This window comes from Pogoniulus pusillus, chromosome 18, assembly GCF_015220805.1.
Source record: "Pogoniulus pusillus isolate bPogPus1 chromosome 18, bPogPus1.pri, whole genome shotgun sequence".
Taxonomy (NCBI): Eukaryota; Metazoa; Chordata; class Aves; order Piciformes; family Lybiidae; genus Pogoniulus; species Pogoniulus pusillus.
This window is the reverse complement of record NC_087281.1, coordinates 12,289,369-12,314,769: the sequence shown is the minus strand read 5'-3', so window position 1 is coordinate 12,314,769 and position 25,401 is coordinate 12,289,369. Positions and strand designations below refer to the sequence as shown.

At 45.1% G+C, this 25,401-nt stretch overlaps 1 protein-coding gene across 3 annotated transcripts in view; it reads left to right on the top strand.

The window, feature by feature from the left end:
• RPS6KA2 (ribosomal protein S6 kinase A2) overlaps positions 1 to 25,401 on the top strand; it is a 222,899-nt gene that overhangs the window by 183,310 nt on the left and 14,188 nt on the right. For all 3 annotated transcript variants that reach the window (XM_064158414.1, XM_064158415.1, XM_064158416.1), the window contains 7 exons: positions 514 to 584; positions 2,174 to 2,262; positions 4,482 to 4,546; positions 14,436 to 14,538; positions 16,700 to 16,830; positions 18,218 to 18,343; positions 24,675 to 24,764. In XM_064158414.1, coding sequence (XP_064014484.1) covers positions 514 to 584; positions 2,174 to 2,262; positions 4,482 to 4,546; positions 14,436 to 14,538; positions 16,700 to 16,830; positions 18,218 to 18,343; positions 24,675 to 24,764 — 675 coding nt within the window. The remainder of the gene's footprint in view (positions 1 to 513; positions 585 to 2,173; positions 2,263 to 4,481; positions 4,547 to 14,435; positions 14,539 to 16,699; positions 16,831 to 18,217; positions 18,344 to 24,674; positions 24,765 to 25,401) is intronic.

The window sequence follows — 25,401 nt, the reverse complement described above, 5'->3', positions numbered from 1 at the left end:
GTGCTGCTTGGGGTTATTGTGGCCAAAGTGTAGAACCCTGCACTTAGCGTTTTTAAATCTCATCCCATTGGCCTCTGCCCACCCATCCACCCTGTCAAGGTCCCTCTGCAGGGCTCTTCTCTCTCCAACAGATCAACACCTGCTCCTAGCTTGGTGTCATCTAATGCCCATTCAGACTAACAGTTCTCTCAACTAAGCACCACATCTCAAGCATTGGCCATAAACCAGGTGCTGGAGGCAACAGCTTATAAGACACTTCTTCCCAAACACAGCAAAACTTGACCCCAAGTATCAGTGTAACAAGACACTTGAACAAAACAGTCATGTTAGTTCTTTGTGTTCTGCATAATCTAGACATGCTGCATCATTTTTTTTCTGCTCTATAACTTGTTGGACTATTTCTCTTCCTCACGTTTTCAGTTGTGTTGGAAACAGGAGGTGAATGTGGTGTCTGTCAGTTATGCAGACAGACACAATGCTCAGATGATTTATCACATGATTATTACTCCACAGTTTGAGATGCTGACGGGATCATTGCCCTTCCAGGGAAAAGACAGAAAGGAAACCATGGCACTCATTCTCAAGTGAGTACTGAAACAGCTTTCCTTCCTCTAAACCTCTGTGTAGCCCACAGGTCCTAAGTATGTGAAAGGTGGAGAATAAGAATGAGCACAGCGCATACAAAGCGTGAGTTTGGGAGGACATGCATGGCTGATGCCTGCATGTGTGCCTACAGTTTCAGAGTAGGAAGTGAATTGCTGAGGGAGCCTTGCAAAAGAAATGCATCTAGTTTTCTGTGATTCACATAGAGGTGATAACAGTCAGTTTCTGTGGGACAGCTCATGTTTTGGTGTTACAGAACCACAGAATTAACCAGGTTGGAAAAAGCCTCTAGGATCGAGTCCAACCTGTCACCTAACCCTTCTAATTAACTGAACCGTGGCACTAAGTGCCTCATCCAGACTCCTTTTAAACACTTCCAGGGGTGGTGACTCAGAGCACTAGAACAGGCTCCCCAGAGGGGCTGTGGGGTCTCCTTCTCTGGAGACTTTCAAGGTCTGTCTGGATGTGTTCCTCTGTGATCTGTGTTAGTATTGTCCTGCTCTGGCAGGAGGGTTGTACTCTATGATCTCCTTGGGTCTCTTCCAACACCTAACATACTGTGATCCTGTGACCCTACCACCTCCCTGCAGCCCTGGCTATGTAACCTGCAGAGTATGCAGATGTATGACTCTGTTCAGGAGTACAGTCCAGAGGACATTTTCCATGTAGTGTGCAGACTGGCAGGAATTTGAGTACCCTTCTCCATCATGTTGTGGCAGGCAGAACCACCACTTGGTACATGCAGACCAAGATTTCCCATTCATTTAAGGTTAAATGAAGGAACAAGAATTTGAAGCTTGTCTCTGCTAGGTCTTACATTTTTTGTTCTGTAGAAATGAGTCAGTTCAATGGAAAAATGTTACTCTCTTTAATCAATATATAGTTTAGTATAATTAGTTTAATAAAGTTTTATTTGTTTCAACTCCTCTTGATTCCCAAATTCATTCCAGTGAGCTAAAACAAAACAAAACATAAAATCAGAACAAAAACTACCTATTTTAGTTGCAGATGGTGGTTAGGACATTTGTTAGATCTGCTGGTGAAGCCAGTGGTGAAACCTTCTTTAACTGGAAGTTAAGAGCAAGATGAAGTCTTAGAATTATAGAATCAGTCAGGGTTGGAAGGGACCACAGGGGTCATCTAGTTTCAGCCCCCCTGCCATGGGTAGGGACACCCTACCCTAGATCAGGCTGCCCAGAGCCTCATCCAGATTGGCCTTAAACACCTCCAGGGACAGGGCTCCAACCACCTCCCTGGGCAACCCATTCCAGGGTCTCTCATGCTGAAGAACAACTTCCTCCTCAGGTCCAGCCTGAACCTGCCCATCTCCAGCTTCACTTCATTCCCCCAGTCCTGTCACTCCCTGATATCCTAACAAGTCCCTCCCCAGCTTTTTGTAGCCCCCCCTTCAGAAAGTCTGCACTCTGCATTGCATTATACTTAGGTAGCCTTTGGTTACTCAGTTCCTCTCTGCCCATCTTGATTACTCCAATTACACTTTTTTAAAGCACAGTGAGATGAAGAAGGTTTTGAAAAATCTATTTTCTTTTCAAGTGCTGTGTTCTTTCAGAGCCAAACTGGGAATGCCACAGTTCCTGAGTGCAGAAGCACAGAGCCTGCTGCGAGCCCTCTTCAAAAGGAACCCCTCCAACAGATTAGGTATGTGCAGATATTTGATGTGATGGTTTGGGTGTTACCTGCCCCCCAACACTTTGGAAAATCACCCAGACTAAACTCAGCCGAGCTGGAAGTTAAGGAATGAAGTTTTATATTTACAGCTTGACATAATAGACAAGCAGGTATTTACAATATATACAGAAATATACACGGTTAAAAAAACTAATACAGCAGCCCTCCCAGAAACCAGAGTCCCCCAGGAAGGGCTCCCAACCACCCTTCCACCCTCTGCCTTACCCCAAACTTTGCCTTATGCTAAAGATGAGTTTGGAGGGTCAGCCAGGGGGGTTAGGAAGCAGAGGGATTAGTTACACAGACAGCAGGTTAGGTTAGAGAGAAGTTCATGCAGCCCCAGAGCTCAGATAGCAACTCTGTTATCTGTGTTTGTGTTCTTGTTTTTATACACTTCAGCAAGCCTACGAGTGAAGTAGACACCACTGCTGTTTCATTTTCACAGCCTATAGTCTAATTCTTCTCACCAAAATATCCCAGCAAGGCTCACACTAGCACATATAGGAAACTGAGAAAGATGCCTTTTTAGTTCTGTATAATTTAGCTGCAAATCTAAGCTAGGGAGCAAAAGGGAATAGAATTTGTCTCACCTATTCTCAAATACATGCTAATGCTGTCTCATTCTGTTTGCTGGGCACGTTGTCACAGCAGGCTGCCTTTTTTATTATCCTGAATGTATTCTCTCCATTCTTAGAAAAGTATTTTCACCCTTTAATTAATAATCCCATTTAAATTCTGATAAGCTAGAAGGATGTATTGTGTTGTGTCATCTCTACCTTTGGGAGTTTTGTTAAGGAATAAAATATAAATCCAGGCTGGGCAGTAACAGGCTGGAGAGCAGCCCTGAGGAGAGGGACATGGGGGCAAGGATAGTATGGGGTTGTTGTGGCCCAAGTGTAGAACTCTGCACTTGGCCTTGTTAAATCTCATCTCACTGACCCCTGCCCACCCATCCAGCCTGTCAGTCACCTCTGAGCACATCATTTTGTATGGCAGACTAGGATGGCTTATCCTCATGTGCATTACTTACATCTCTCTATAGTGTAAGAGTACAAAGATGGAGGCATAAACATACTCCTCTTGCATTAGTATCCTGCAAGCCTGACAGTCACTCTCATGTTGCATTCACAAAGTGTTTACTTGTTGCATCCATTCATCAGTGAATGTTAAGCAGGTTGTAGGAAGCCATTCCTGGTCAGTGTGTTTTGGCAGACATTGGTAATATCTTGTACAGAGGGAAAGCAGATGTCATGTTTTACAAGATTTGACAAGACCTTTGTAAAGCTGCTTGTAATGTTGTTGTTCAGAAAGCACAAATACAGCCTGTAAAAAGCTGAGTCCTCTGAGTGACTGCTGCAAGGTGCTGATGAAACGTAAGTCCTTTTGGGAACCAAGGATGATCAGCATCCTTGTGAAGAAGTGGTGGGTATGTTTCAGGAACTGATTCCAAAATTGAAATTCAAAGCTTTTGCTTCCAGATGTTATTTCCCTTACAAGAAAATGAAAGATGCTATTAATAAAATTGTATCACCCCCAAAAATAGTGTGCTGAAACGTCTCTGACAATTGTGTGATTATTACTGAGCACTTGTTAAGTTTTGTGATGGCACTGAAACAAATAAACTCAACTAAAGGAATAAAGAAGGGAATCTTCAATGAAGACATAGGGCCAAAGCACTGAAGGAATTGTATTCATTCCCAGATCTGAACATGTCCAGAGAAGGGCGACAGAGCTGGTGAGGGGCATGGAACATAGCCCTGTGAGGAGAGACTGAGGGAGCTGGGGGTGTGCAGTGCAGAAGAGGAGGCTCAGGACAGAGCTCATTGCTGCCTACAACTACTTGAAGGGAGGCTGTAGCTGGATGGGGTTGGTCTCTTCTGCTAGGCAATCAGCAACAGAACAAGGGGACACAGTCTCAAGTTGTGCCAGGAGAGGTCTAGACTGGATGTTAGAAGGAAGCTGTTGCCAGAGAGATTGGCATTGGAATGGGCTGCCCAGGGAGGTGGTGGAGTTGCTGTCCCTGGAGGTGTTGAAGAAAAGCCTGGCTGAGGCACTTAGTGCCAAGGTCTAGTTGATTGTCTAGGGCTGGGTGCTAGGTTGGACTGGATGAGCTTGGAGGTCTTTTCCAACCTGGTTGATTCTATGATTCTAAGCATGACTTCAGTTTGATTTTTTCATTCTCTTTTCAGGTGCTGGACTTGATGGAGTAGAAGAAATCAAGCGTCACCCTTTCTTTGGTACTATAGACTGGAATGTAAGTGGAAAACCATTTCAATTTTTAATTATTTTTATTTTTCTCAGATTATTGGAGGAAAGCTGCCATGTTTAGAAAAAAGAAAACAACAACAAAAACATGAAGTGAATTTTACCATAGAAAACCCAGGAGCTAGGGCCATTTAAATGTGTGTCTATGTTTCTTGCATGCACATTTGGCAGTGTTAGGTTTAAGTTGGACTCAATGTTCTTAAAGGTCTTTTTCAGCCAAAATGATCTTGTGATTCTATGGTTCTTTCATTCTGGGATACATTTGCTCACATACTCACAAATGAAAGAAATAGAAAGATGCTTTCAGCATTGCCAGTTCTCCATAACTGTTTGTCTCTGTTTTGTCTGATGGTCTGGCTTGCACAGTACTACCTCAGGCTATTTGCAGTGTTCTGCAGAATAATTTCCCCATTCAGCTCTAACGAACATCACAGGATCACAGGATGTTAGGGGTTGGAAGAGACCCAAGGAGATCATCGAGTCCAACCCCCCTGCCACAGCAGGACAATACTATCTAACACAGATCAGAGAGGAATGCATCCAGACAGGCCTTGAAAGGCTCCAGAGAAGGAGACTCCACAATCTCTCTGGGGAGCCTGTTGCAGTGCTCTGTAACCCTTACAGTAAAGAAGTTCCCCCTTGTATTGAGGCAGAACCTCTTTTGCTGCAACTTACACCCATTGCTCCTTGTCCTATCACAGTGAGAAGTGAGCAGTGAGCAGAGCCTGTCCCCTGTCTCCTGGCCAGGAGATACTTAGAAACATTTATCAAATCCCCTCTAAGTCTTCTCTTTTCCAGACTAAAAAGCCCCAGGTCCCTCAGCCTCTCCTCATAAGCCATGCCCTCCAGTCCCCTAATCATTCTCATAGCCCTTTTCTGGACTCTCTCCAGCAGATCCCTGTCCCTCTTAAACTGAGGAACCTAAAACTGAGTGCAGTATTCAAGATGAGGTCTCACCAAGGCAGAGTAGAGGAGGAGGAGAACCTCCCTTGATCTGCTGGACACACTCCTCCTAATACACCCCAGGATCCCATTGGCCTTCTTGGCCACAAGGGCACATTGCTGTGCCATGGGTAACTTGTTAGCCACCAGCACCCCCAGGTCCCTCTGCATAGGACTGCTTTCCTGCAGATCACCTCCCAGTGATGCATCACCTCCCAATGCACATGATGCATTGATCGTGGGAGCTGAACTGGAGTGAAAATTAGCAGCTTTAAGTGAAAGGATTCCTGTAACAGATCAGTTGCAAAAGAAAAAGAGGTGAAAGACTGGGTTTGAAAGAGATCCTCTGGAAGGAAGCACCTTTCTGCTTTTATGTTCCATATTGAAATACTTTTCTGACTGGATCAGGCAAGCTGCACTAAATATCATTTTTATTTCTTAGGAAATCAGAGACTCCAGGAATCCTTTATTTCTTAGATTTATTCACAATAGCCCCAGGTCTGCTTTTTCATGTCTGCCAAAAGTAACTCAAGGAGCCCCAAACCTCAAGGTGCACCCTCTTCCCAAAAATAGCACTGTGCTGCTGGGATCAGATGGGTATTGGTAGAGTTGGTGCAGCAGGCTGTACAGCAAGGTGTGCCACTTTGTGCTGGGGGGGTCATAAATCTTGCAATAGCACAGCAATGCTAACCCCTTTTTGTCAGTTTAGGCCAAAGTGACCACAGGAAAGGATCTCATCTGCCCTGGGCTTTACAATAAAGAGAATTTCTCTGTGAAAGCACATTTTGTGGTGTCCAGGTGGCCTTCAAAAGACCCACAGAATCATTTCTTTTGGAAAGCCTCATTAATCTAATTTGAATTGCATGTCAAAGAGTTGACGTGACTCATCAGCATGTCAAGAGATACTCAATGAAAGCAGAGATTTTCTTTATGGTGCTGCTGACTTTTAATCCCACTACAAGAATTCAGGAGTCTAGCTGCTTCTCCTTCTTCTCCTTCTTCTCCTTCTTCTCCTTCTTCTTCTTCTCCTTCTTCTCCTTCTTCTCCTTCTTCTCCTTCTTCTCCTTCTTCTCCTTCTTCTCCTTCTTCTCCTTCTTCTCCTTCTTCTCCTTCTTCTCCTTCTTCTCCTTCTTCTCCTTCTTCTCCTTCTTCTCCTTCTTCTCCTTCTTCTCCTTCTTCTCCTTCTTCTCCTTCTTCTCCTTCTCTTTATTCTTTTCCTTCTCCTCCTTCTCGTTCTTCCTCCTCTTCTTCTACTTCAACTTCTCCTCCTTCTCCTTTTTCTCCTTCTTCTTCTCCTCTTTCTTCTCCTTCTTTTCCTCCTCTTTCTTCTCCTTCTCCTCCAATGATGAGATTCTATACAAAGACATTGCATGTATGAGAACATGAAGCAAAACATGATTGTTTCAAGCTCCCTTCTTTTGGGAACATTTTCATGCCTGTGCTAGGGAAACTGCATAGGCCTCCATCATTTGAGCACAGTTCATGTGGATGAGTTAGGGAAATACTTGCCATGAGGAGGCAAGGTGTGTTTGAATGTGACTTGGTGCTAGAGTGGGAGGTGGATTTAATTGCCTTTTGATGTCTTATCTAGCCCTCTAACTTTGCTGTAAAATGTAACTGTAAAGATCGATTTTAATCCAATGTAATTAGCGCTTATCCCAGGCACTTGGAGACAGATCATTACTATACAGCACAGCTGTCATCTCAGTAATATATTGGCACATTTAATTCTAATTTTACTATCAGTCATGGAGGTCTAGGGAGGCTTATCTAGGTACAGCAGCAGTTGCATTTGAAAGTGGTGTGAGCCAGCCTGCGCTGAGCTGAAGCCAGGACTGCCTTACAATGATCATCCAACCAACTGTTACTGTGTTCTCTATGAACAGAAACAGAACAAAATCAGAGAAAAGAAATGGAGCAGGCACAGATGCTTAGTGCCAATCAGGAGAAGAGCACATTATGCCCTCATTGTGATCTCCAATCACACATGCATCATCTCTCAGTGCAGGCAGTCAGCAAGCAGCATTGTTGAAGCAGGATATGAATGTTGATTTATTTCATGCCTTAGTACTATGAAGAACTCAGAGAGCAAAAGACAGTTTCTTACGGAGAGCTTCTGTACTACCTTGGCAGCTATGACAGGACTGATGCAGCTGACAGCATAGAAACTTTCAGCAACTTAATCCTCCATCAAACCTTTATCATAAAGGGTCAGAATGGGTTATTGTTTTCTAGAAGTCCAGTGCAAAGAAGTACTTCTTTTAAAGCAAGATTTTTTGTACAAGAGCAACATTATAAACAGGAACAAACCAACACTTTTCTTCATTTAGTTTGAAAAAAGAAATAAATACTCAAACCAGAGAGGAGAATCATAGAATCAGATTCCACCAGGTTGGAAGAGACCTCCAAGATCATCCAGTCCAACCTAGCACCCAGCCCTAGACAATCAACTAGACCATGGCACTAAGTGCCTCAGCCAGGCTTTGCTTGAACACCTCCAGGGATGGTGACTCCACCACCTCCCTGGGCAGCCCATTCCAATGCCAATCACTCTCTCTGGCAAGAACTTCCTCCTAACACCCAGCCTACACCTCCCCTTACACAACTTGAGACTGTGTCTCCTTGTTCTGTTGCTGGTTGCCTGGCAGAAGAGACCAACCCCACCTGGCTACAGCCTCCCTTCAGGTACTTGTAGACAGCAATGAGGTCCCCCCTGAGCCTCCTCTTCTCCAGGCTGCACACCCCCAGCTCCCTCAGCCTCTCCTCACAGGGCTGTGTTCCAGGCCCTTCACCAGCTTTGTCGCCCTCCTGTGGACACATTCCAGCACCTCAACATCTCTCTTGAATTGAGGAGCCCAGAACTGGACACAACACTCAAGGTGTGGCCTGACCAGTGCTGAGTACAGGGCAAGAATAACCTCCCTTGTCCTACTGGCCATACTGTGTCTGATCCAAGCCAGGATGCCATTGGCTCTCTTGGCCACCTGGGCACACTGCTGGCTCACGTTCAGCTACTATCTACCAGGTCCCTCTCTGCCTGGCTGCTCTCAGCCACTCTGTCCCCAGCCTGCAGTGCTGCTTGGGAGGGTTGTGGCCAAAGTGCAGAACTGTGCACTTGGCCTTGTTAAATCTCATCCCATTGGCCTCTGCCCATCCATCCAGCTAACTACTTCCTTCCAAGTTGTGTGTGAAGTCTAGATACTGCAGTGCTAAAATCATCAGAATCTCAGAGAGAAATGTATTAATAATACTCTGGACTTTGACAGAGTACTGTCAAAGCTCTTCCCTCAGATTTTGGATTCAGGGTTGTTTTTTGTCTCTATCACTGAAGTGTTTACCTGTTAAAGCAGTCATTACCCACTTGTTACCCATTTTTCACTTTCTTCAAACAGACACAATCAAACACAGTGTCTGGTTCAGATGAAGGCAGTGAACACAGTGGAAACAACACAGACAGTGTAAAAACAAACCACGTTAATATGCTGCAGATGCTCTTGTGAAGCAGAGGCATGCTGATAGCATATGAACACTGAGCATAGCAGCAATAGCTGCAATTCTGGAAGACTTGAGTGTGGCCAGAGAACAGCCTCCCCTCCTTACCCAGATGGCTCTCTCATGTTCCAGAGTGAACTGTGAGCAATCTCAGGCAGGTTTCTTTAATGCCCAAACTTTAATTGTTTAGCGTGAGCTCCTCTCTATAGAAGTCTCAGTTTTACAGCTGTATTCACCCAGTACCAAAGCCCTAAATTCCACTTCCCAGCATGAGAAATAGGTGAGAGGTTTTGTAAATGCCATTCTTACTGCTCTAAGGCGTTTTAGTGGGCACAATGACACTAATTCAATAGATCCCTTGTTAAATGAATGGACTGTCTTTCATGATCAAGTCTGGGACTCACAGGAAAGAGATAAGATGTCAACCTCTTTCAGAGTTTTACCTGCTTAGTACCCTTGCACCCCCTTTCCTTCCTAAGACAAGCAGACCCAAACTAAGTTGTCTCTGAAAAAACACAGTTTGGTTCCTGAGGTTTGTTTTTTTTTTTTCACTGCTTCTTCTTTCCAGGTCATACACAGAAAAAATCTGGGTTTTCACAGGAAATGAAAAATCAAATCCCCTTTTGCAGACTGTACTGGAGTAGTTTTGTTTAGCTGAAGGGCTAAAGTGGAAATAGAGCACATGACATGCTAGAAAATCATAGAATCAGTCAGGGTTGGAAGAGACCACAAAGATTATCTAGTTCCAAGCCCCCTGCCATGGGCAGGGATACCCTACCCTAGAGCAGGCTGGCCACAGCCTCATCCAGCCTGGCCTTCAACACTTCCAGGGATGGAGCCTCGACCACCTCCCTGAGCAACCCAGTCCAGGCTCTCACCACTCTCATGCTCAACAACTTCCTCCTCACTTCCAGTCTGAACCTACCCATCTCCAGCTTTGCTCCATTCCCCCTAGTCCTGTCACTCCCTAAGAGCCTAAAAAGTCCTTCCCCAGCTTTTTTGTAGGCCCCCTTCAGATACTGGAAGGCCATAAGAAGGTCACCTGGGAGCCTCCTCTTCTCCAGACTGAACAGCCCCAACTCTTTCAGTCTGTCCTCATAGCAGAGCTGCTCCAGCCCTCTGAGCATCCCCCTGGCCCTTCTCTGGAAATGCAGCTGAGGGGAAGGTGTGGGAAGAAAGTGGACTCAAATTCTGTTTCCTTCAGTATTAATCAGAGATAAACCTAAACTGAAAACTTTAATTATTTAGTTGCAGGTTTTACCAGTGGCAGAAATCGATCCCAAGGCCTGAATTCCACTATCTTTTTCTGCCATTTGCAGACTATGACACTGAGTCATTAATCTAGGAGAGCACAAGCATTTTAGAAGGCAGTTCATCCTTTCGTCTCTTTGTTGGCTTTTCCGTGACAGGTATCATAGGGAGTTAGTCTCACGTTAGAAGTGCATCTTTCTGTTTCCAGAAGCTGACTAAGGAATAAATTCTTCATCAAAAAAACTCAGTTGAGGAAATGACTAAATATTTTGAAGTTAATTGAACCATTTTTTTTGTTCTTTGATATTTTCCAGGCACATGTACTCAGCATTTATATATAATACATGTATTTCTGGAGTCTTTTAGGAGTATAAATATATATATATATGTATATATTTAATTCTGAATAAATTAAATGCTTATAAATCAAGAATAGGCAGACACATATCATGATATTCTGTGACTAGTCTTGCTGGTGTACTGCTTGAATTTCAGACGAAGAGGTGTTCAGATAAAGCTCATCTCAGGGACCTGACATCCAGTTCTGGAGCCCCTGGTACAAGAGAGATGTGAACATGCTGGAGCATGTCCAGAGAAGGGCCATGAGGATGCTCAGAGGGCTGGAGCAGCTCTGCTATGAGGACAGACTGAAAGAGTTGGGGCTGTTCAGTTTGGAGAAGAGGAGGCTCCCAGGTGACCTTCTTGTGGCCTTCCAGTATCTGAAGGGGGCCTACAAAAAGCTGGAGAGGAACTTTTTAAGCTCTCAGGGAGTGACAGGACTAAGGGGAATGGAGCAAAGCTGGAGGTGGGGAGATTCAGACTGGACGTGAGGAGAAAGTTGTTGAGCATGAGAGTGGTGAGAGCCTGGACTGGGTTGCCCAGGGAGGTGGTGGAGTCACCATCCCTGGAGGTGTTGAAGCAAAGCCTGGCTGAGGCACTTAGTGCCATGGTCTAGTTGATTGTCTAGGGCTGGGTGCAAGGTTGGACTGGATGATCTTGGAGGTCTCTTCCAACCTGATTGATTCTATGATTTTGGGACCAGGCTAAAACTTAATAAGTTAAGACACAACCTAAAAGTTACCTCTAAAAGCATATAGGACTGTGGTATAGGTTGGACTCAATGGTCTCAAAGGTGTTTTCAAACGTGGTTAATTCTGTGATTCTTACTATTTTCTTAGATCAGCCTGGGTCACATTGTGTTTTGATGTCTGCAGGATGCACATGTTTAAAGGAAGGAAGTATTCTGCCTGCAGCAAGCCATTGTCTCTAACTGGTGGGCTGCTCTGTGGTTTAGCATGCTTAGTGAATTAGCTTTGGTCACAGAGAACTGAAGCTAGTGTGGGATGGGAAATCTTGCAGATGACACTGCTTTGCTTGTTCTTGTTCCTCAAAGATTCCATTTAGTTATCTGACTCAAGAGCTTGGACAAAAAATGTTTTAGTGAGTTTACCTTTTTTATTCTTCTTAACTGTCTGGCCAGAAACACCAGAAGTAATCTTTATCACAAGTTGAAAAGGAAATGGAAAAGGGAGTTATCCTGCCTGTGCTCTGAAGAGGTACCTTCCACTTGCACAAGCCACTTCTTTCTTTCTATGCCCTCTTAGAAGCAAATTTATGATTACACATCTTTAGGTGGCATATGACTCATGATGAATGTTAAATCCCTCCCTAGGAGTGGAGGATGTGGGTTTGGGATTTGAAATACAAGTGTAGCTCCAACATCACTTAAGAAACTACAGATGAGGGCAGGAATTAAGAGGAAAGAGAGACTACAGTTGCAATGATCAGAAGAGAATGCAGTTCCCAAATGATGTATGACTCCTAAAACCTCTTCCCATTTTTGGACCTCAGAGGATGAGAGGCACATTTAATTCAAGAAGGAAGCATGTGAAAGTGACCCTCTTGCTTTCTACAGTGCAAGGTCTCTAGCTGTGAATTAAGATAAATAAAGTGAAGCTGGAGGCAAATAGCTTTCCCAAGGTGAAATCCTAGCAACAGAAAAATGTTGAGTATGTGCTGAGCTCTCCTTTAAAGTTCTGTGCAGACAGAAAAAGATGTATGCTAATTACTAGGTTGATACTTCTCAGCTGATGAGTGACACTTCCTACTTAATATTGCAACTGGCTTTTAATTATTTAGAAGACTGGCTTTCCATTGTGGCTCACAGCAAATATCCATCTCTTTTTTTCCTCTCAGAATATATGGAGTAGTTCTATGAAAACAGGAACTTTTTTAATGGTGTAAAGACCATCAAATCTTTCCAGCCTTACCATTCCACTAGTCCAAGGAATCTTAATTCAACCACCAGCATCTGCTTTATGCCAACGCATACAGAATGTCTTGCCTCGAGAACCTTTATTTATCTATGCAAAATCCAGTTTGAATTATGTTGATGTATCTTATGCTTAAGCACATGCTTTTACCACAAAACTCACAGTTAAAAAGAATCATCACAGTTAAAAAGAAGGGGGCTGATCTCTTCTGCCAGGCAACCAGCAACAGAACAAGGGGACACAGTCTCAAGTTGTGCTGGGGGAGGTCTAGGCTGGATGTTAGGATGAAGTTGTTGGCAGAGAGAGTGATTGGCATTGGAATGGGCTGCCCAGGGAGGTGGTGGAGTCACCATCCCTGGAGGTGTTCAACCAAAGCCTGGCTGAGGCACTTAGTGTCATGGTCTAGTTGACTGGATAGGGCTGCGTGGATGATCTTGGAGGTCTCTTCCAACCTGGTTGATTCTGTGTTTCTAGATATGCAAAAAAGCCAAGTCTCTTTTTTTGCTCATGAGCACCAGGCCTGTTGCTTAGCTTAGTCTGGCAAAGTGTCAAACATATTGCTAGTTATTGGCAAATAATAAATGCTAAACCAGCTACTGACTCCTGGTGGTTCTTATTGCTGATTGCCATTGTGCTGCTGAACCCACCCGTGCACAGTTTACTGACGTTACCATGTCATGGTCCAGTTCTGCCTTTAAAAATGGTCTCTAAATACCCCAACTGGAATATTGTGACAGTCTATGGGCTAATTTTTTACTGAAAACATCTGTGTTTGTATTCTTGTATTGCAAATTAATGATCTGGTATGAATTGCAGATATTAATGTCTACATGAATATTACTTTTTATTATTAATATTCAAAATTCAGGAAAATTCCCTGAGATTCTTTGGATTTTCAGTCAACAGGAAGTAACTGCACAGAATTAAACAGTTTAAACAATCAGAACTTGGAAAACAGTAACACAGTGTGCTAGTTTGAAGCTAGCTAGAATGTTTTGGTGAGAAGAATTAGATTACAGGCTGTGGTAAGGAAACAGTGGTGATGTCTACTGCACTCATAGGCTTGCTGAGATGGATAAGAACAAGAACATAGATCTAGATAACAGAATCGTTCTCTGGGCTTTGTGAGACCTACAGAACTCACAAACCCAGGGAAATTCTGACTGCTTATGGAGTCTTGGCATTCACTCCAGCAGATGTACTCACAACACTTTTTGGTCCCAGAGTAAGTCTCGTGTATCAAAGATGCTTTCAAACTCAAAATAATGATCCTGGGATAAAACACAAAATATTCCAGGCAGAGGGAAGAGATGCTGCTGAGCTGCTAGTGCTAACTGCATACACATGGCTGCCTTGATTCCTGATTAATGAGCTGCAAATGAGGCTCACAGCAGAAGGGCACAGTTTCTAAATCACCTTCCTTTAAATACTTCAGTTTGCAAATCAAACTGGCCAGTAGGCACTAGCATCATTGTTTTGGCCAACGAATTCAAAGCTTTGTGCCTCATTTGGCCATGCAGGCACATTGAAGGGCAGCACAAGATGCTTGACAGTTGGTGCTAAGCCCCTAGCCTTCAAGGCTGTGCTTATCTGACTCAACTTCCTGGACATGCAACAGAAGGAGGAGAGCAAGGACTAAACCAGCCTGGCAGGATTTATGCCTTACCAGGACAATTCTAGATTTCAGTAACTAAAAAGTGCAGGGACCATCCAGGGCACAGGTTTTAAGCCAACTGAGTCAAGCAGGACTCAGAGCTATGGATATATCACCTTCTCTGGGTGAGCAAGGGCACCTCACCTGCTCTGAGCTGCAAGAGCAGCACAGAGCTGAGAGAGGACACCCAAACAAAGCAGAGATGCATACCTGCAGATGCTGAAGGTGTACAGATTGTTGCTGATTGTGATCTGTTCCTCTTGTAGAAACTGTACAGGAAAGAAATCAAGCCACCTTTCAAGCCTGCAGTGGGACGGCCAGAAGACACCTTTCATTTTGATCCAGAGTTCACATCTCGGACTCCCACAGGTTAGTAAGGTGGCAAGTGGGTAATGCATCTTTTCAGTGAGTAAATTCATTCTTCTTAGGAGGTGGAGTTGCTGTCCCTGGAGGTGTTTAAAAAAAAAGCCTGGCTGAGGCACTTAGTGCCATGGTCTAGTTGATTGTCTAGGGCTGGGTGCTAGGTTGGACTGGATGATCTTGGAGGTCTCTTCCAACCTGGTAGATTCTATGATTTTGGGGCCAGGCTAAGAGATAGTAGGTTAATACACTTAACCTAAAAGTTACTTACCTCTAAAAGCATATAAGAAACAATGACTGTGGCATGGGTTGGACTTGATGATCTCAAAGGTATTTTCAAACAAAGATGGGGGTTGGTCAGCAGTTGGTGGTGATTTAAGGCAGAAGAGACCAACCACCACCTGGATACAGTCTCCCTTCAGGTAGTTCTAGACAGCAATCAGGTCAGCCCTGAGCCTCTTCTTCTCCAGGCTGCACACTCCCAGCTCCCTCAGCCTCTCCTCACAGGGCTGTGTTCCAGGCCCCTCACCAGCTTTGTTGCCCTTCTCTGGACACATTCCCATATCTCAACATCTCTCTTGAATTGAGAAGCCCAGAACTGGACATAGGACTCAAAGTGTGGCCTGACCAGTGTTGAGTACAAGGGAAGAACAATCTCCTTCTTCCATACCATTGCCCTACATGCTAATCATAGATTCAATCAGGATTGGAAGGGACCACAAGGATCATCTAGTTCCAAGCCCCCTGCCATGGGCAGGGACACCCTACTCTAGATCAGGAATGATGAATGATGTTCATGGTGTAGGCAGGTGAGTCAAATGCAAGGTCCAGGGGATATATTCTCTAGAGAAAATGGATATTTTACACACTTCCCACAAGGAGTTAACTTTCTAAGGGAAGTTTAGCTTTGTAATCTCACTGTGGTAAGTCATGTCACATTGAAGGAGATGTGACAGGGAAGTGAGAATGAAAAACAGCCCCAAAATAAGAACAAACAAAAGGGGAGCAAATTTTAGTATGATAATACCCAGCCAGCTACTCAGCTACCAAGGAATGATTTGCAACATGACTCCTCCTTGCTTGTGAAAACACCTGGGACAAAATATACACTGGAGATAAAGATCTCTTTAAGGGTTTTCAGAATTTTGAGTGAAGCACAGCTCTTCTTGAGTGGTGAGAGCCTGGGATGGGTTGCCCACTAAGATGGTTGAGGCTCTGTCCCTGAAGGTGTTTAAGGCCAGGCTGCATGGGGCTCTGGCCAGCCTGCTCTAGGGTAGGGTGTCCCTGCCCATGGCAGGGGGGTTGGCACTAGATGATCCTTGTGGTCCCTTCCAACCTTAACTGATTCTATGATTCTTCTTGCTTTGTTATGCTGTTTCTCTCCCTGAGCAGTGGTGCAGGTACCAGGAATTGCTCTCTGGTTATTACTTTCTAAAGGCAGAATAATTCAGGGCTTTTTAATCTCCAGCCATTCATTCCTTGGATGAAGAATGGTGAGAAAGTCTTCATGATGGTTAGTTGAGACAACTGTAGTCACTGTGTTCATCTGAGAACAAGTTGATTGCCATCTTCCCTGGAGTAGGTCCCAGATCCTAAAGCTGCTCCAGAAAACCCCTGACACCATAAACCACCACTACTGGAGCATCGTGCTTTTGCACTTGCTTCAGGTCCTGTCTTCTGCACATTCTCCTGACCCACACAGTGTAGCACATTACCTGGACAGTTATTTGGCCTTCCTAATTGCTGTACCCAGGCTGTGTTGGGAACAACAGCTACCTCATCTTTTTCCCCTCTCCCTAGAGGACCTCTGCTAAGCCAAAGAGGTTCTCTACCTTGAGCTCTCTTTCTCCTCAACTCACCACCTCTCTGTACGGACTCCTGTCACAGGCCATTGCTTTGCATAAAAATGAGCATGCACTGTGGAAAAAAAACTCGGGGGCCAAGAGGTGGGATCCTTGCAAACAATTGCCCTGCACTGTTCAGATACAGAGCAAAGCAATGGAAAAGGCACACCAGAACCTTGATGTGGCTGTGAATTACATTCACATGTGTCTGTGAGTTTAGCAGGATCTGCTGTTGAGCATCAGGGGTGACTTTGTTGAAGGTGCTGTGCTATACATTTCTGGATTTCTATGCAGCTCATAAGGTCATTTTCTTTGTTCTCTGACAGATTCCCCAGGTGTTCCTCCAAGTGCCAATGCTCATCATCTTTTCAGAGGGTTCAGCTTCATTGCCTCTAACTTGGTGCAGGAGCCTGCACAGCAAGATGTGCACAAAATCACCATTCACCCAATTGTGCAGGTACCGATACTGATGCTACACTTCACATTTGATGGGCAGATGTGTTTGTGCATGGTGTATTTAAACTGCCTCAGCATTCTCACTGGTCTTTCACAGCCACCCCGTGCAGGTAGGAGCTGTTTGTATGCTGGATGTAGGGGACAGTCTTTCATCTTTAAGTACCTGAAACGCTATTGCAGTTGTGCACACGGGCTGGAATAACAAAGTGTTGTTTCCTCAGTGAATGCATGTCAGCCTCAACAGCTTTGGCTTTGATTATGTGGTATAGTCTGTGTTGGCAAAGAAGCTCAATGAGCTACTGCTGTAGGTTGCCACAGACATGAAGCCAAAGCTTTTGGGAGTCAGAGGCCACTGTGTTCCAGTTCCTATTGCACGAGGGCCTGTGTGTACTCACTGAAAGCAGAGTAGAGTGGTTTGACAGGGGAAGGACTCTTGCCAGGCAGGTGCTGCCATTCCCCTACAACAAGCTCTGCAGTTATTGTAATTTAAGCCAGAAATAAATTGCTCCAAATGGCTCAATGCATCAGAGGAACAGTGAATTGGGAGAAAGAGCTGAGCTGCTCAAAGATGCAATGAACTTTCCTACAAGCAAAATCTCCCTCTCCAAAGGTATACATGCCTCAAAGGAAGAGCCCCTGGCTGTGGCTTTCATAGTTATACTTAATACTTCAACCAGGTTGGAAGAGACCTCCAAGATCATCCACTCCAACCTATGGCTGGGAATCAATCTACCCCTTTCTAGCTTTGTTCCATTCCCCCCAGTTCTATCACTACCTGACACCTTAAAAAGTCCCTCCCAAGTTTTCTTGTAGCTCCATTAAGAAACTGAAAGGCCACAATAAGGTCACCTCAGAGCCTTCACCTCTTCAGACTGAACAGCCCCAAGTCTCTCAGTCTCTCCTCATAGCAGAGCTGCTCCAGCCCTCTGATCATCCTCGTGGCCCTTCTCTGGACATGCTCCAGCACGTTTACATCCCTCTTGTACCAGGGGCTCCAGACCTGTTAAGTTTCCTGGCCCCTTAGTAGTTAGAAATGAGTTTATATCGTCAAGATATGTGAGTTTGTCAGAGGACTTGATACCAAATTTTCCTGGAATTTCTAAGAGGGAGTGGTTGTCAGCTTTCCATAAACAGTTTAGAAAATCACTCTTTTCTTGCCATTACTTCCACATGAACTCCATCTTGCAGGCTAGAAAAAGGACACACACACACACACACACTTTATTTAAGTAAAAACCTTCAGATTTTATTTTAACTCAGAAAAAAATGCAAAGAACAAGAAAGATCAGCAAAGGAGGTGAAGTCATGCACTTTACTAAGACAAGGCTAGTCCTTGCTTTTACACACCCATGTCCTAAGAACTTTGTTTCCTTTGTCTTTCCCTGTAGCAGCTACATGGGAACAACATTCACTTCACAGATGGGTACGAGATCAAGGAGGACATAGGAGTTGGCTCCTATTCAGTGTGCAAAAGATGCGTTCATAAAGCTACAGAAACAGAGTTTGCAGTGAAGGTAAGAAAGCCTCCTTCTATAGATGTCAGAAATGTGATTGAAACTCCCCTGCCAGCCTGGGCAGCAGTCTGGTCAGTGAGTTTTTTCTTGACCTGTTTTGTGTTGGTGGATGTTGCTCGGTGTTGGTTTTTTTTCCTTTGGAAGGTGACAGGTTTCATGATAAGCTTTGCATTCTTTGTCACACCTTAATCTCATGAAGTAAAATCCCTGGGGAAAAAAGCCCTTTACAGTCTTGCAGGGAAATCCTGCTAATTTCATCCACAGTCCTTGCAAACTAGACAAGATTTCTAACATATCATAGAATCAGGCTGGTTGGAGGAGACCTCCAAGATCATCCAGTCCAACCTAGCACCTAGCCAGTCAACTAGACCATGGCACTAAGTGCCCCAACCACTCTTTTCTTGAACACCCCCAGAGATGGCGACTCCACCACCTCCTTGGGCAGCCTATTCCAATGCCAATCTGGGCTGCAAGTGCACACTGCTGGCTCATGTTGAGCTTCTCATCCACCAGCACCCCCAAGTCCCTCTCCTAATACATGTAGAGGTTTTAACCTGGCAATTTCATTAACAATACTGATTTTAGCTTGTTGCAGAGATAGATTCTAAAAATAAGCCCTATTCATGCCAAGCATCTGTTTTAATTTGGTTCTTTTTTTCTTTCTTTCTTTCTTATTTTTTTAAATGTCATATTACTCAAATGGGATGAAGCTCACTGCAGAAAGGCTAACATTATTTAAAAGAACATGATATAATTTTACATTTACAGTGTTTCCAAGGAGAGCTCTTCCAAGCTTAATAGCTTCTGAGGGACTGTTTGCTGTGCTATTAATTTTGATTAGCTCTGGATATTCATTCCCACCATCCATGCTTAAATCTTCCATTAAAAAAATAGTGAAATGAATATTCAAAGAAACAGACCTAATTAGCAATGCTATTCTGAAGTAAGCACTGGCCATCAGATCAAGCTGTGTGGGTGAGACATTAAACTTGCTACACAAAGAACATGCCCACTCTCTGCCGGTGTTTGCCAACTTAGCCTTTCCAAGCTGCCAACAGCAACTGCAGTACTTATTAAATAGAATCACAGAATCATAGAATCCACCAGGTTGGAAGAGACCTCCAAGATCATCCAGTCCAACCTAGCACCCAGCCCTAGACAATCAACTAGACCATGGTGCTATATGCCTCAGCCAGGCTTTGCTTGAACACCTCCAGGGACAGCAACTCCACCACCTCCCTGGGCAGCCCATTCCAATGCCAATCACTCTCTCTGCCAACAACTTCCTCCTAACATCCAGCCTAGACCTCTCCTGGCACAACTTGAGACTGTGTCCCCTTGTTATGTTGCTGCCTGCCTGGCAGAAGATACCAACCCCCACCTAGCTATAGCATAGCCTCCCTTCAGGTATTTGTAGACAGCAATAAGGTCAGCCCTGACCCTCCTCTTCTCCAGGCTGCACACCCCCAGCTCCCTCAGCCTCTCCTCACAGGGCTCTGTTCCAGGCCTCTTATCAGCTTTGTCGCCCTTCTCTGGACACATTCCAGTATCTCAACATCTCTCTTGAATTGAGGAGCCCAGAACTGGACACAGCACTCAAGGTGTGGCCTGACCAGTGCTGAGTACAGGGGAAGAATAACCTCCCTTGTCCTACTGGCCACACTGTTCCTGATTCAAGCCAGGATGCCATTGGCTCTCTTGGCCACCTGGGCACACTGCTGGCTCATCTTCATCTACCCTCTACCAGCACCCTCTGATCCCTCTCTGCCTGGCTGCTCTCCAGCCACTCTGTCCCCAGCCTGTAGTGCTGCTTGGGTTTGTTGTGGCCAAAGTGCAGAACTTTGCACTTGGCCTTGTTAAATCTCATCCCATTGGCCTCTGCCCACCCATGCAGCCTGTCCAGGTCCCTCTGTAGGGCTCTCCTACCTTCCAACAGATCCACAGCTGCTCCTACCTTGATGTCATCTGTAGGTACCCTTAGCTTGATTTCCCCAAGAGGTAGATAACTGTGATTGCCCATTTTGGTTGACATTAGACAGAACTTTAACATCCTCTTTCATTTAAAGGAAAAATCAGGTCAGAGGAAAGAAAATGTCTGAATGCAATCAGGTTTGTTCATTAAAAGTGTGTAAAATTCTTTCTCCCCAGCACAGAAATACCCCACTGACAACAGTTTCCTCAGCTCCAGCTTAGCCTGGCAAATGCCCCATCCTTTCTCCACAGGCCCATATCACTGCTATTCCCATCAATGCATCTCAGGTTTCTTTTCCGTCTCCTTTCTCACTCTGTGGCTTTTCTCTCGCTCTTTCTTTTAGGCTGCTTGCTTTCCAGACAGCAAAGGCAGTTAAATTATCACCTCCTACCTCTTCTCTTTCTCCAATCATAGAACTGTAGTGATGGAGAACAAAATGTGACAAACAGAGACATTCTTCTTGCACAAGGTTACCCAGGTTAATTTCAGTTTGAAAAGGCAGTTTGCATTAACAGAGCTAATTCGGCCCAAAGCTGATTAGGAAGTGCTCACATACCATTTCTTTGGCAGGCCTGTGATGGCTTCATGTCCTAGTTGGTGGGTGCTATCAAACAGCTGAGGACTGTAACATCTGCTAACGGCAACAGCTAGACCCAGAAGAAATTTATCTACACAGTTGGAGGCACACAAATATCTTCACAAAACTGCAACAAGCAACTATAAATATATAGTGACTATGTAGTTGCTGTAGCAATTTCAGCAAGGCTTTACCCACACCCTGGGAGAGCCCAGGGAGGCACCAGAGCTCAGCACAATGGGAGGACAGCCCTGAGGAGCCAGCAGATGCTTGCCAGGTCCCCTTTGGAAAAGGCTAGCAAGAAGAATATCTTAGTTAGATTGTTTCCAGGAGACAGAGTACAACCACAGTTAGACTTTGTAGTAACTCCCTCAGCTTCTCTGCAAATCACTGTGACTCTGCAAATCTGACTTAGTGACCACTTTCCAAATTATGCTTCAGGCTGCTTCATATAACAGAACAAGGGGACACAGTCTCAAGTTGTGCCAGGGGAGGTATAGGCTGGATGTTAGGAGGAAGTTCTTGACAGGGAGAGTGATTTGCCATTGGAATAGGCTGCCCAGGGAGGTGGTGGAGTTGCCATCCCTGGACGTGTTCAAGCAAAGCCTGGCTGAGGCACTTAGTGCCATGGTCTAATTGATTGGACGGGGCTAGGTGCTAGGCTGCACTGAATGATCTTGAGGTCTCTTCCGACCTGGTTGATTCTGTGATTCTATGAAGAGTGATATATGCTAAAGTAGAAGCAGCCACCTCTTTTGCTGCTTCATCAGTCATAGACCAAGGATAAATCACAGGCATGCTGAAGAGATGCACCATCAGGGTGATAATCTGTCATTATGGAGGAAAAAATTGTTCTGGCCTGTCCAGACAGACTACCCAAGGACTGAGGGAAATTTGGCAGGGCTCTTCACAGCTCTGACAATGATTTGTGGTGGGTTTGGGGGGCAGCTTGTCCATTTAATCACCATATGGCAGCTTGTGCACACGTTAAAGTACAAATCATGCATATTCAGTGGGACTGTCTTGTGACTGATATTGCTATAGCATGTTATGAATTAGTAGCATTACATACCATCTACTGCTGTTGCTACTAAATCAGTACCACACTGCTTAGAGTTTTATGTCAATGGCTGAGACTATTTTTGGGTTGGATTTTAAGACCATATACCTACATTTATAGTCCTGCATTATTAATAGTTGCTGAAAATTTTCCACAGCTCTGTGCATTTCTTTTTACAGGAAACACAATAGAAAAGGAATCTGAAATGTAGGGCTTGTTATAGTACCATAGTGATAGTAGCACTTCACACAGTCGTGGAGATACTTGCAGCAGTAAATTCTGCAGTTTTGTCTATGCTAGGCAGCTCCTAACAGGAGCACATAGAATCATAGAATCAGTCAGGGTTGGAAGGGACCACAAGGTTCATCCAGTTCCAAACACCCTGCCATGGGCAGGGACACCCTACCCTAGAGCAGGCTGCACACAGCCTCATCCAGCCTGGCCTTAAACATCTCCAGGGATGGGGCCTCAACCACCTCCCTGGGCAACCCATTCCAGGCTCTCACCACTCTCATGCTCAACAACTTCCTCCTCACATCCAGTGTGAACCTACCCACCTCCAGCTTTGCTCCATTCCCCCTAGTCCTGTCACTGCCTGAGAGCCTAAAAAGTCCCTCCCCAGCTTTTTTGTTGACTCCCTTCAGATACTGGAAGGCCACAAGAAGGTCACCTCAGAGGCTACTCTTCTCCACGCTTAACAGCCCCAACTCTTTCAGCCTGTCCTCATAGCAGAGGTGCTCCAGCCCTCTGAGCATCCTTGTGGCCCTTCTCTGGACATGCTCCAGGATCTCCACATCCCTCTTGTAATAGAGGCTCCAGAACTAGATGCAGTACTGCGGGTGGGGTCTCAGCAGAGCAGAGTAGAGGGGGAGAATCACCTCCCTTGACCTGCTGGCCACACTTCTCCTGATGCAGCCCAGCATCTGGTTGGCTTTCTGGGCTGCAAGTGCACACTGCTGGCTCATGTTGAGCTTCTCATCCAGCAGCACCCCCAAGTCCCTCTCCTCAGAGCTGCTCTCCAGCCACTCACTGTCCAGCCTGAATTTGTGTTTGGAATTGCCTCAACCCAGATGCAGGACCTTGCACTTAGTCTTATTGAACCTTCTGAGGTTGGCTTGTGCCCACCTCTCCAGCCTGTCCAGGTCCCTCTGGATGGCATCCCTGCCCTCCAGCATGTCTGTTGCACCACACAGCTTGGTGTCATCAGCAAACTTGCTGAGGGTGCACTCAATGCCTCTGTCTGTGGCACCGAAAAAGGTGTTAAGCAAACTGGTCCCAGGACTGATCCCTGAAGGACTCTGCTTGTCACTGGTCTCCACTTGGACATGGACCCATTGACAGCCAGTCTTTGGGTGCAGCCATCAAGCCAGTTCTTTATCCATCTCGTGCTCCACCCATCAAACCCATTACGTAACCCCATTAATATGACAAGAGCTGAATTAGTGTAGCCAAGGAAGGTCCCTGTAGATGTTTTCATGTCAGTTATTGGTTGAGTGGGACACATTTAGTGACTGTGGTTGTATTTAGAAGGAGTTGTTCAGTCAGGGTTTCATTGTCTGTTTGAGAATCTCTCAGCTAAACTAGGTGAACAGCACTATTTAAGGAGAAATTGCCAGTCGATTTTTTTTTTGCTCACTTGCTTTTGGGATATTTTTCTTCATTTATTCGAATGTGAACCACTGCCATCTCTGTGCATCAGCTCCCTGCTGCACTGGCACATGTCACACTGCCGTCATTTCAAAATCAAATCACTGCTATGGCTTCAAATGCACACCTCAACCACAGACAACTACTGACCATCATTACCACTGCAAATGCGTGCCAGTCCTCATGACAATGAAGCCTCTGATAAGTATTCAACTATGGACTATTATACCTGAGGTATAAAATTCTAAATGGGTGCTTAAATCTGTCTCACCATAATTCAGCCATTTAAAAAAAAAAAAAGCATTAAAAAAAAAAACACCAACCAAAACAAATCAAAATTAAAAAAAACCACCCCACAGCCATTGATGCTTCTTAACAATGCATCCAAAGAGCAGGGGTTCTGTGCTGTGATGCTCTGCAAGCATCTACATCTCTGTAAGCATTTACTGTGTCCAGTTCTGGGCTCCTCAATTCAAGAGAGATGTTGAGATACTGAATGTGTCCAGAAGAGGGCGACAAAGCTGGTGAGGGGCCTGGTACACAAACCCTATGAGGAGAAGCTGAGGGAGCTGGGGGTGTTTAGCCTGGAGAAGAGGAGGCTCAGGGGGGACCTCATTGCTGTCTACAACTACTTGAAGGGAGGCTGTAGCCAGCTGGGGGTTGGTCTCTTCTGCCAGGCAACCAGCAACAGAACAAGGGGACACAGTCTCATGTTGTGCCAGGGGAGGTCTAGGCTGGGTGTTAGGAGGAAGTTGTTGGCAGAGAGAGTGATTTGCATTGGAATGGGCTGCCCAGGGAGGTGGTGGAGTCGCTGTCCCTGGAGGTGTTGAAGAAAAGCCTGGCTGAGGCACTTAGTGCCATGGTCTAGGCCTCGGTGCTAGGTTGGACTGGATGATCTTGGAAGTCTCTTCCAACCATGTAGTCAGCATGGCTCAGGGTTTGAGCTATCCTCACCTAAACTAATGATTAATTGAAGAATTTTAAATATTAATTTGTTTAAACTGTAGAAATTTCTTGGTTTGTTCTCTGTGTTGCTAGCCACTATCTGAACTGCTCTATGCTTTGTTTATTCCAGATAATTGATAAGAGCAAGAGAGACCCCTCTGAAGAAATTGAGATCCTCTTGCGATATGGACAGCACCCAAACATTATTACTCTTAAAGATGTGAGTAGTCTTTGAGCACTTCATCAAATGATTGCCACGTTACAGTCAGGCTCACCTACCAGTCTATGTCTGGAAAATTCTTCAGTTGAAGTCCAGAGCTAAAAACAGATCCACTGAAATCAAGGGAAGAAATGTGACTTGAGTTACTGAATAGCAGATAGAAATTCTGGTCAGGTTAGACACTCTGCAATGATTGTCTAATCAGCCCAGAGGGTCCAGTGGAGGGTTATGAGGATGATTAGGGGAGTAGAGCATGTGCCTTATGAGGAGAGGCTGAGGGACTTGGGACTTTTTAGTCTGGAGAAGACTGAGAGGGGATTTAATAAATGTTTATAAATATCTGAGAGCTGGCCAGACTTGGGTGGACAGGCTCTGCTCACTTGCTCCCTGTGATAGGACATGGAGTAGTGGACGTAAGCTGCAGCGCAGGAGGTTCCACCTCAACACAAGAGGGAACTTCTTTGCTGTAAGAGTCACAGAGCACTGGAACAGGCTCCCCAGAGAGGTTGTGGAGTCTCTGTCTCTGGAGCCTTTCAAGGCCTGTCTGGACGTGTTCCTCTGTGATCTGTGCTAGATAACATTGTCCTGCTCTGGCAGGGGAGTTGGACTTGATGATCTCCTTGGGTCCCTTCCAACC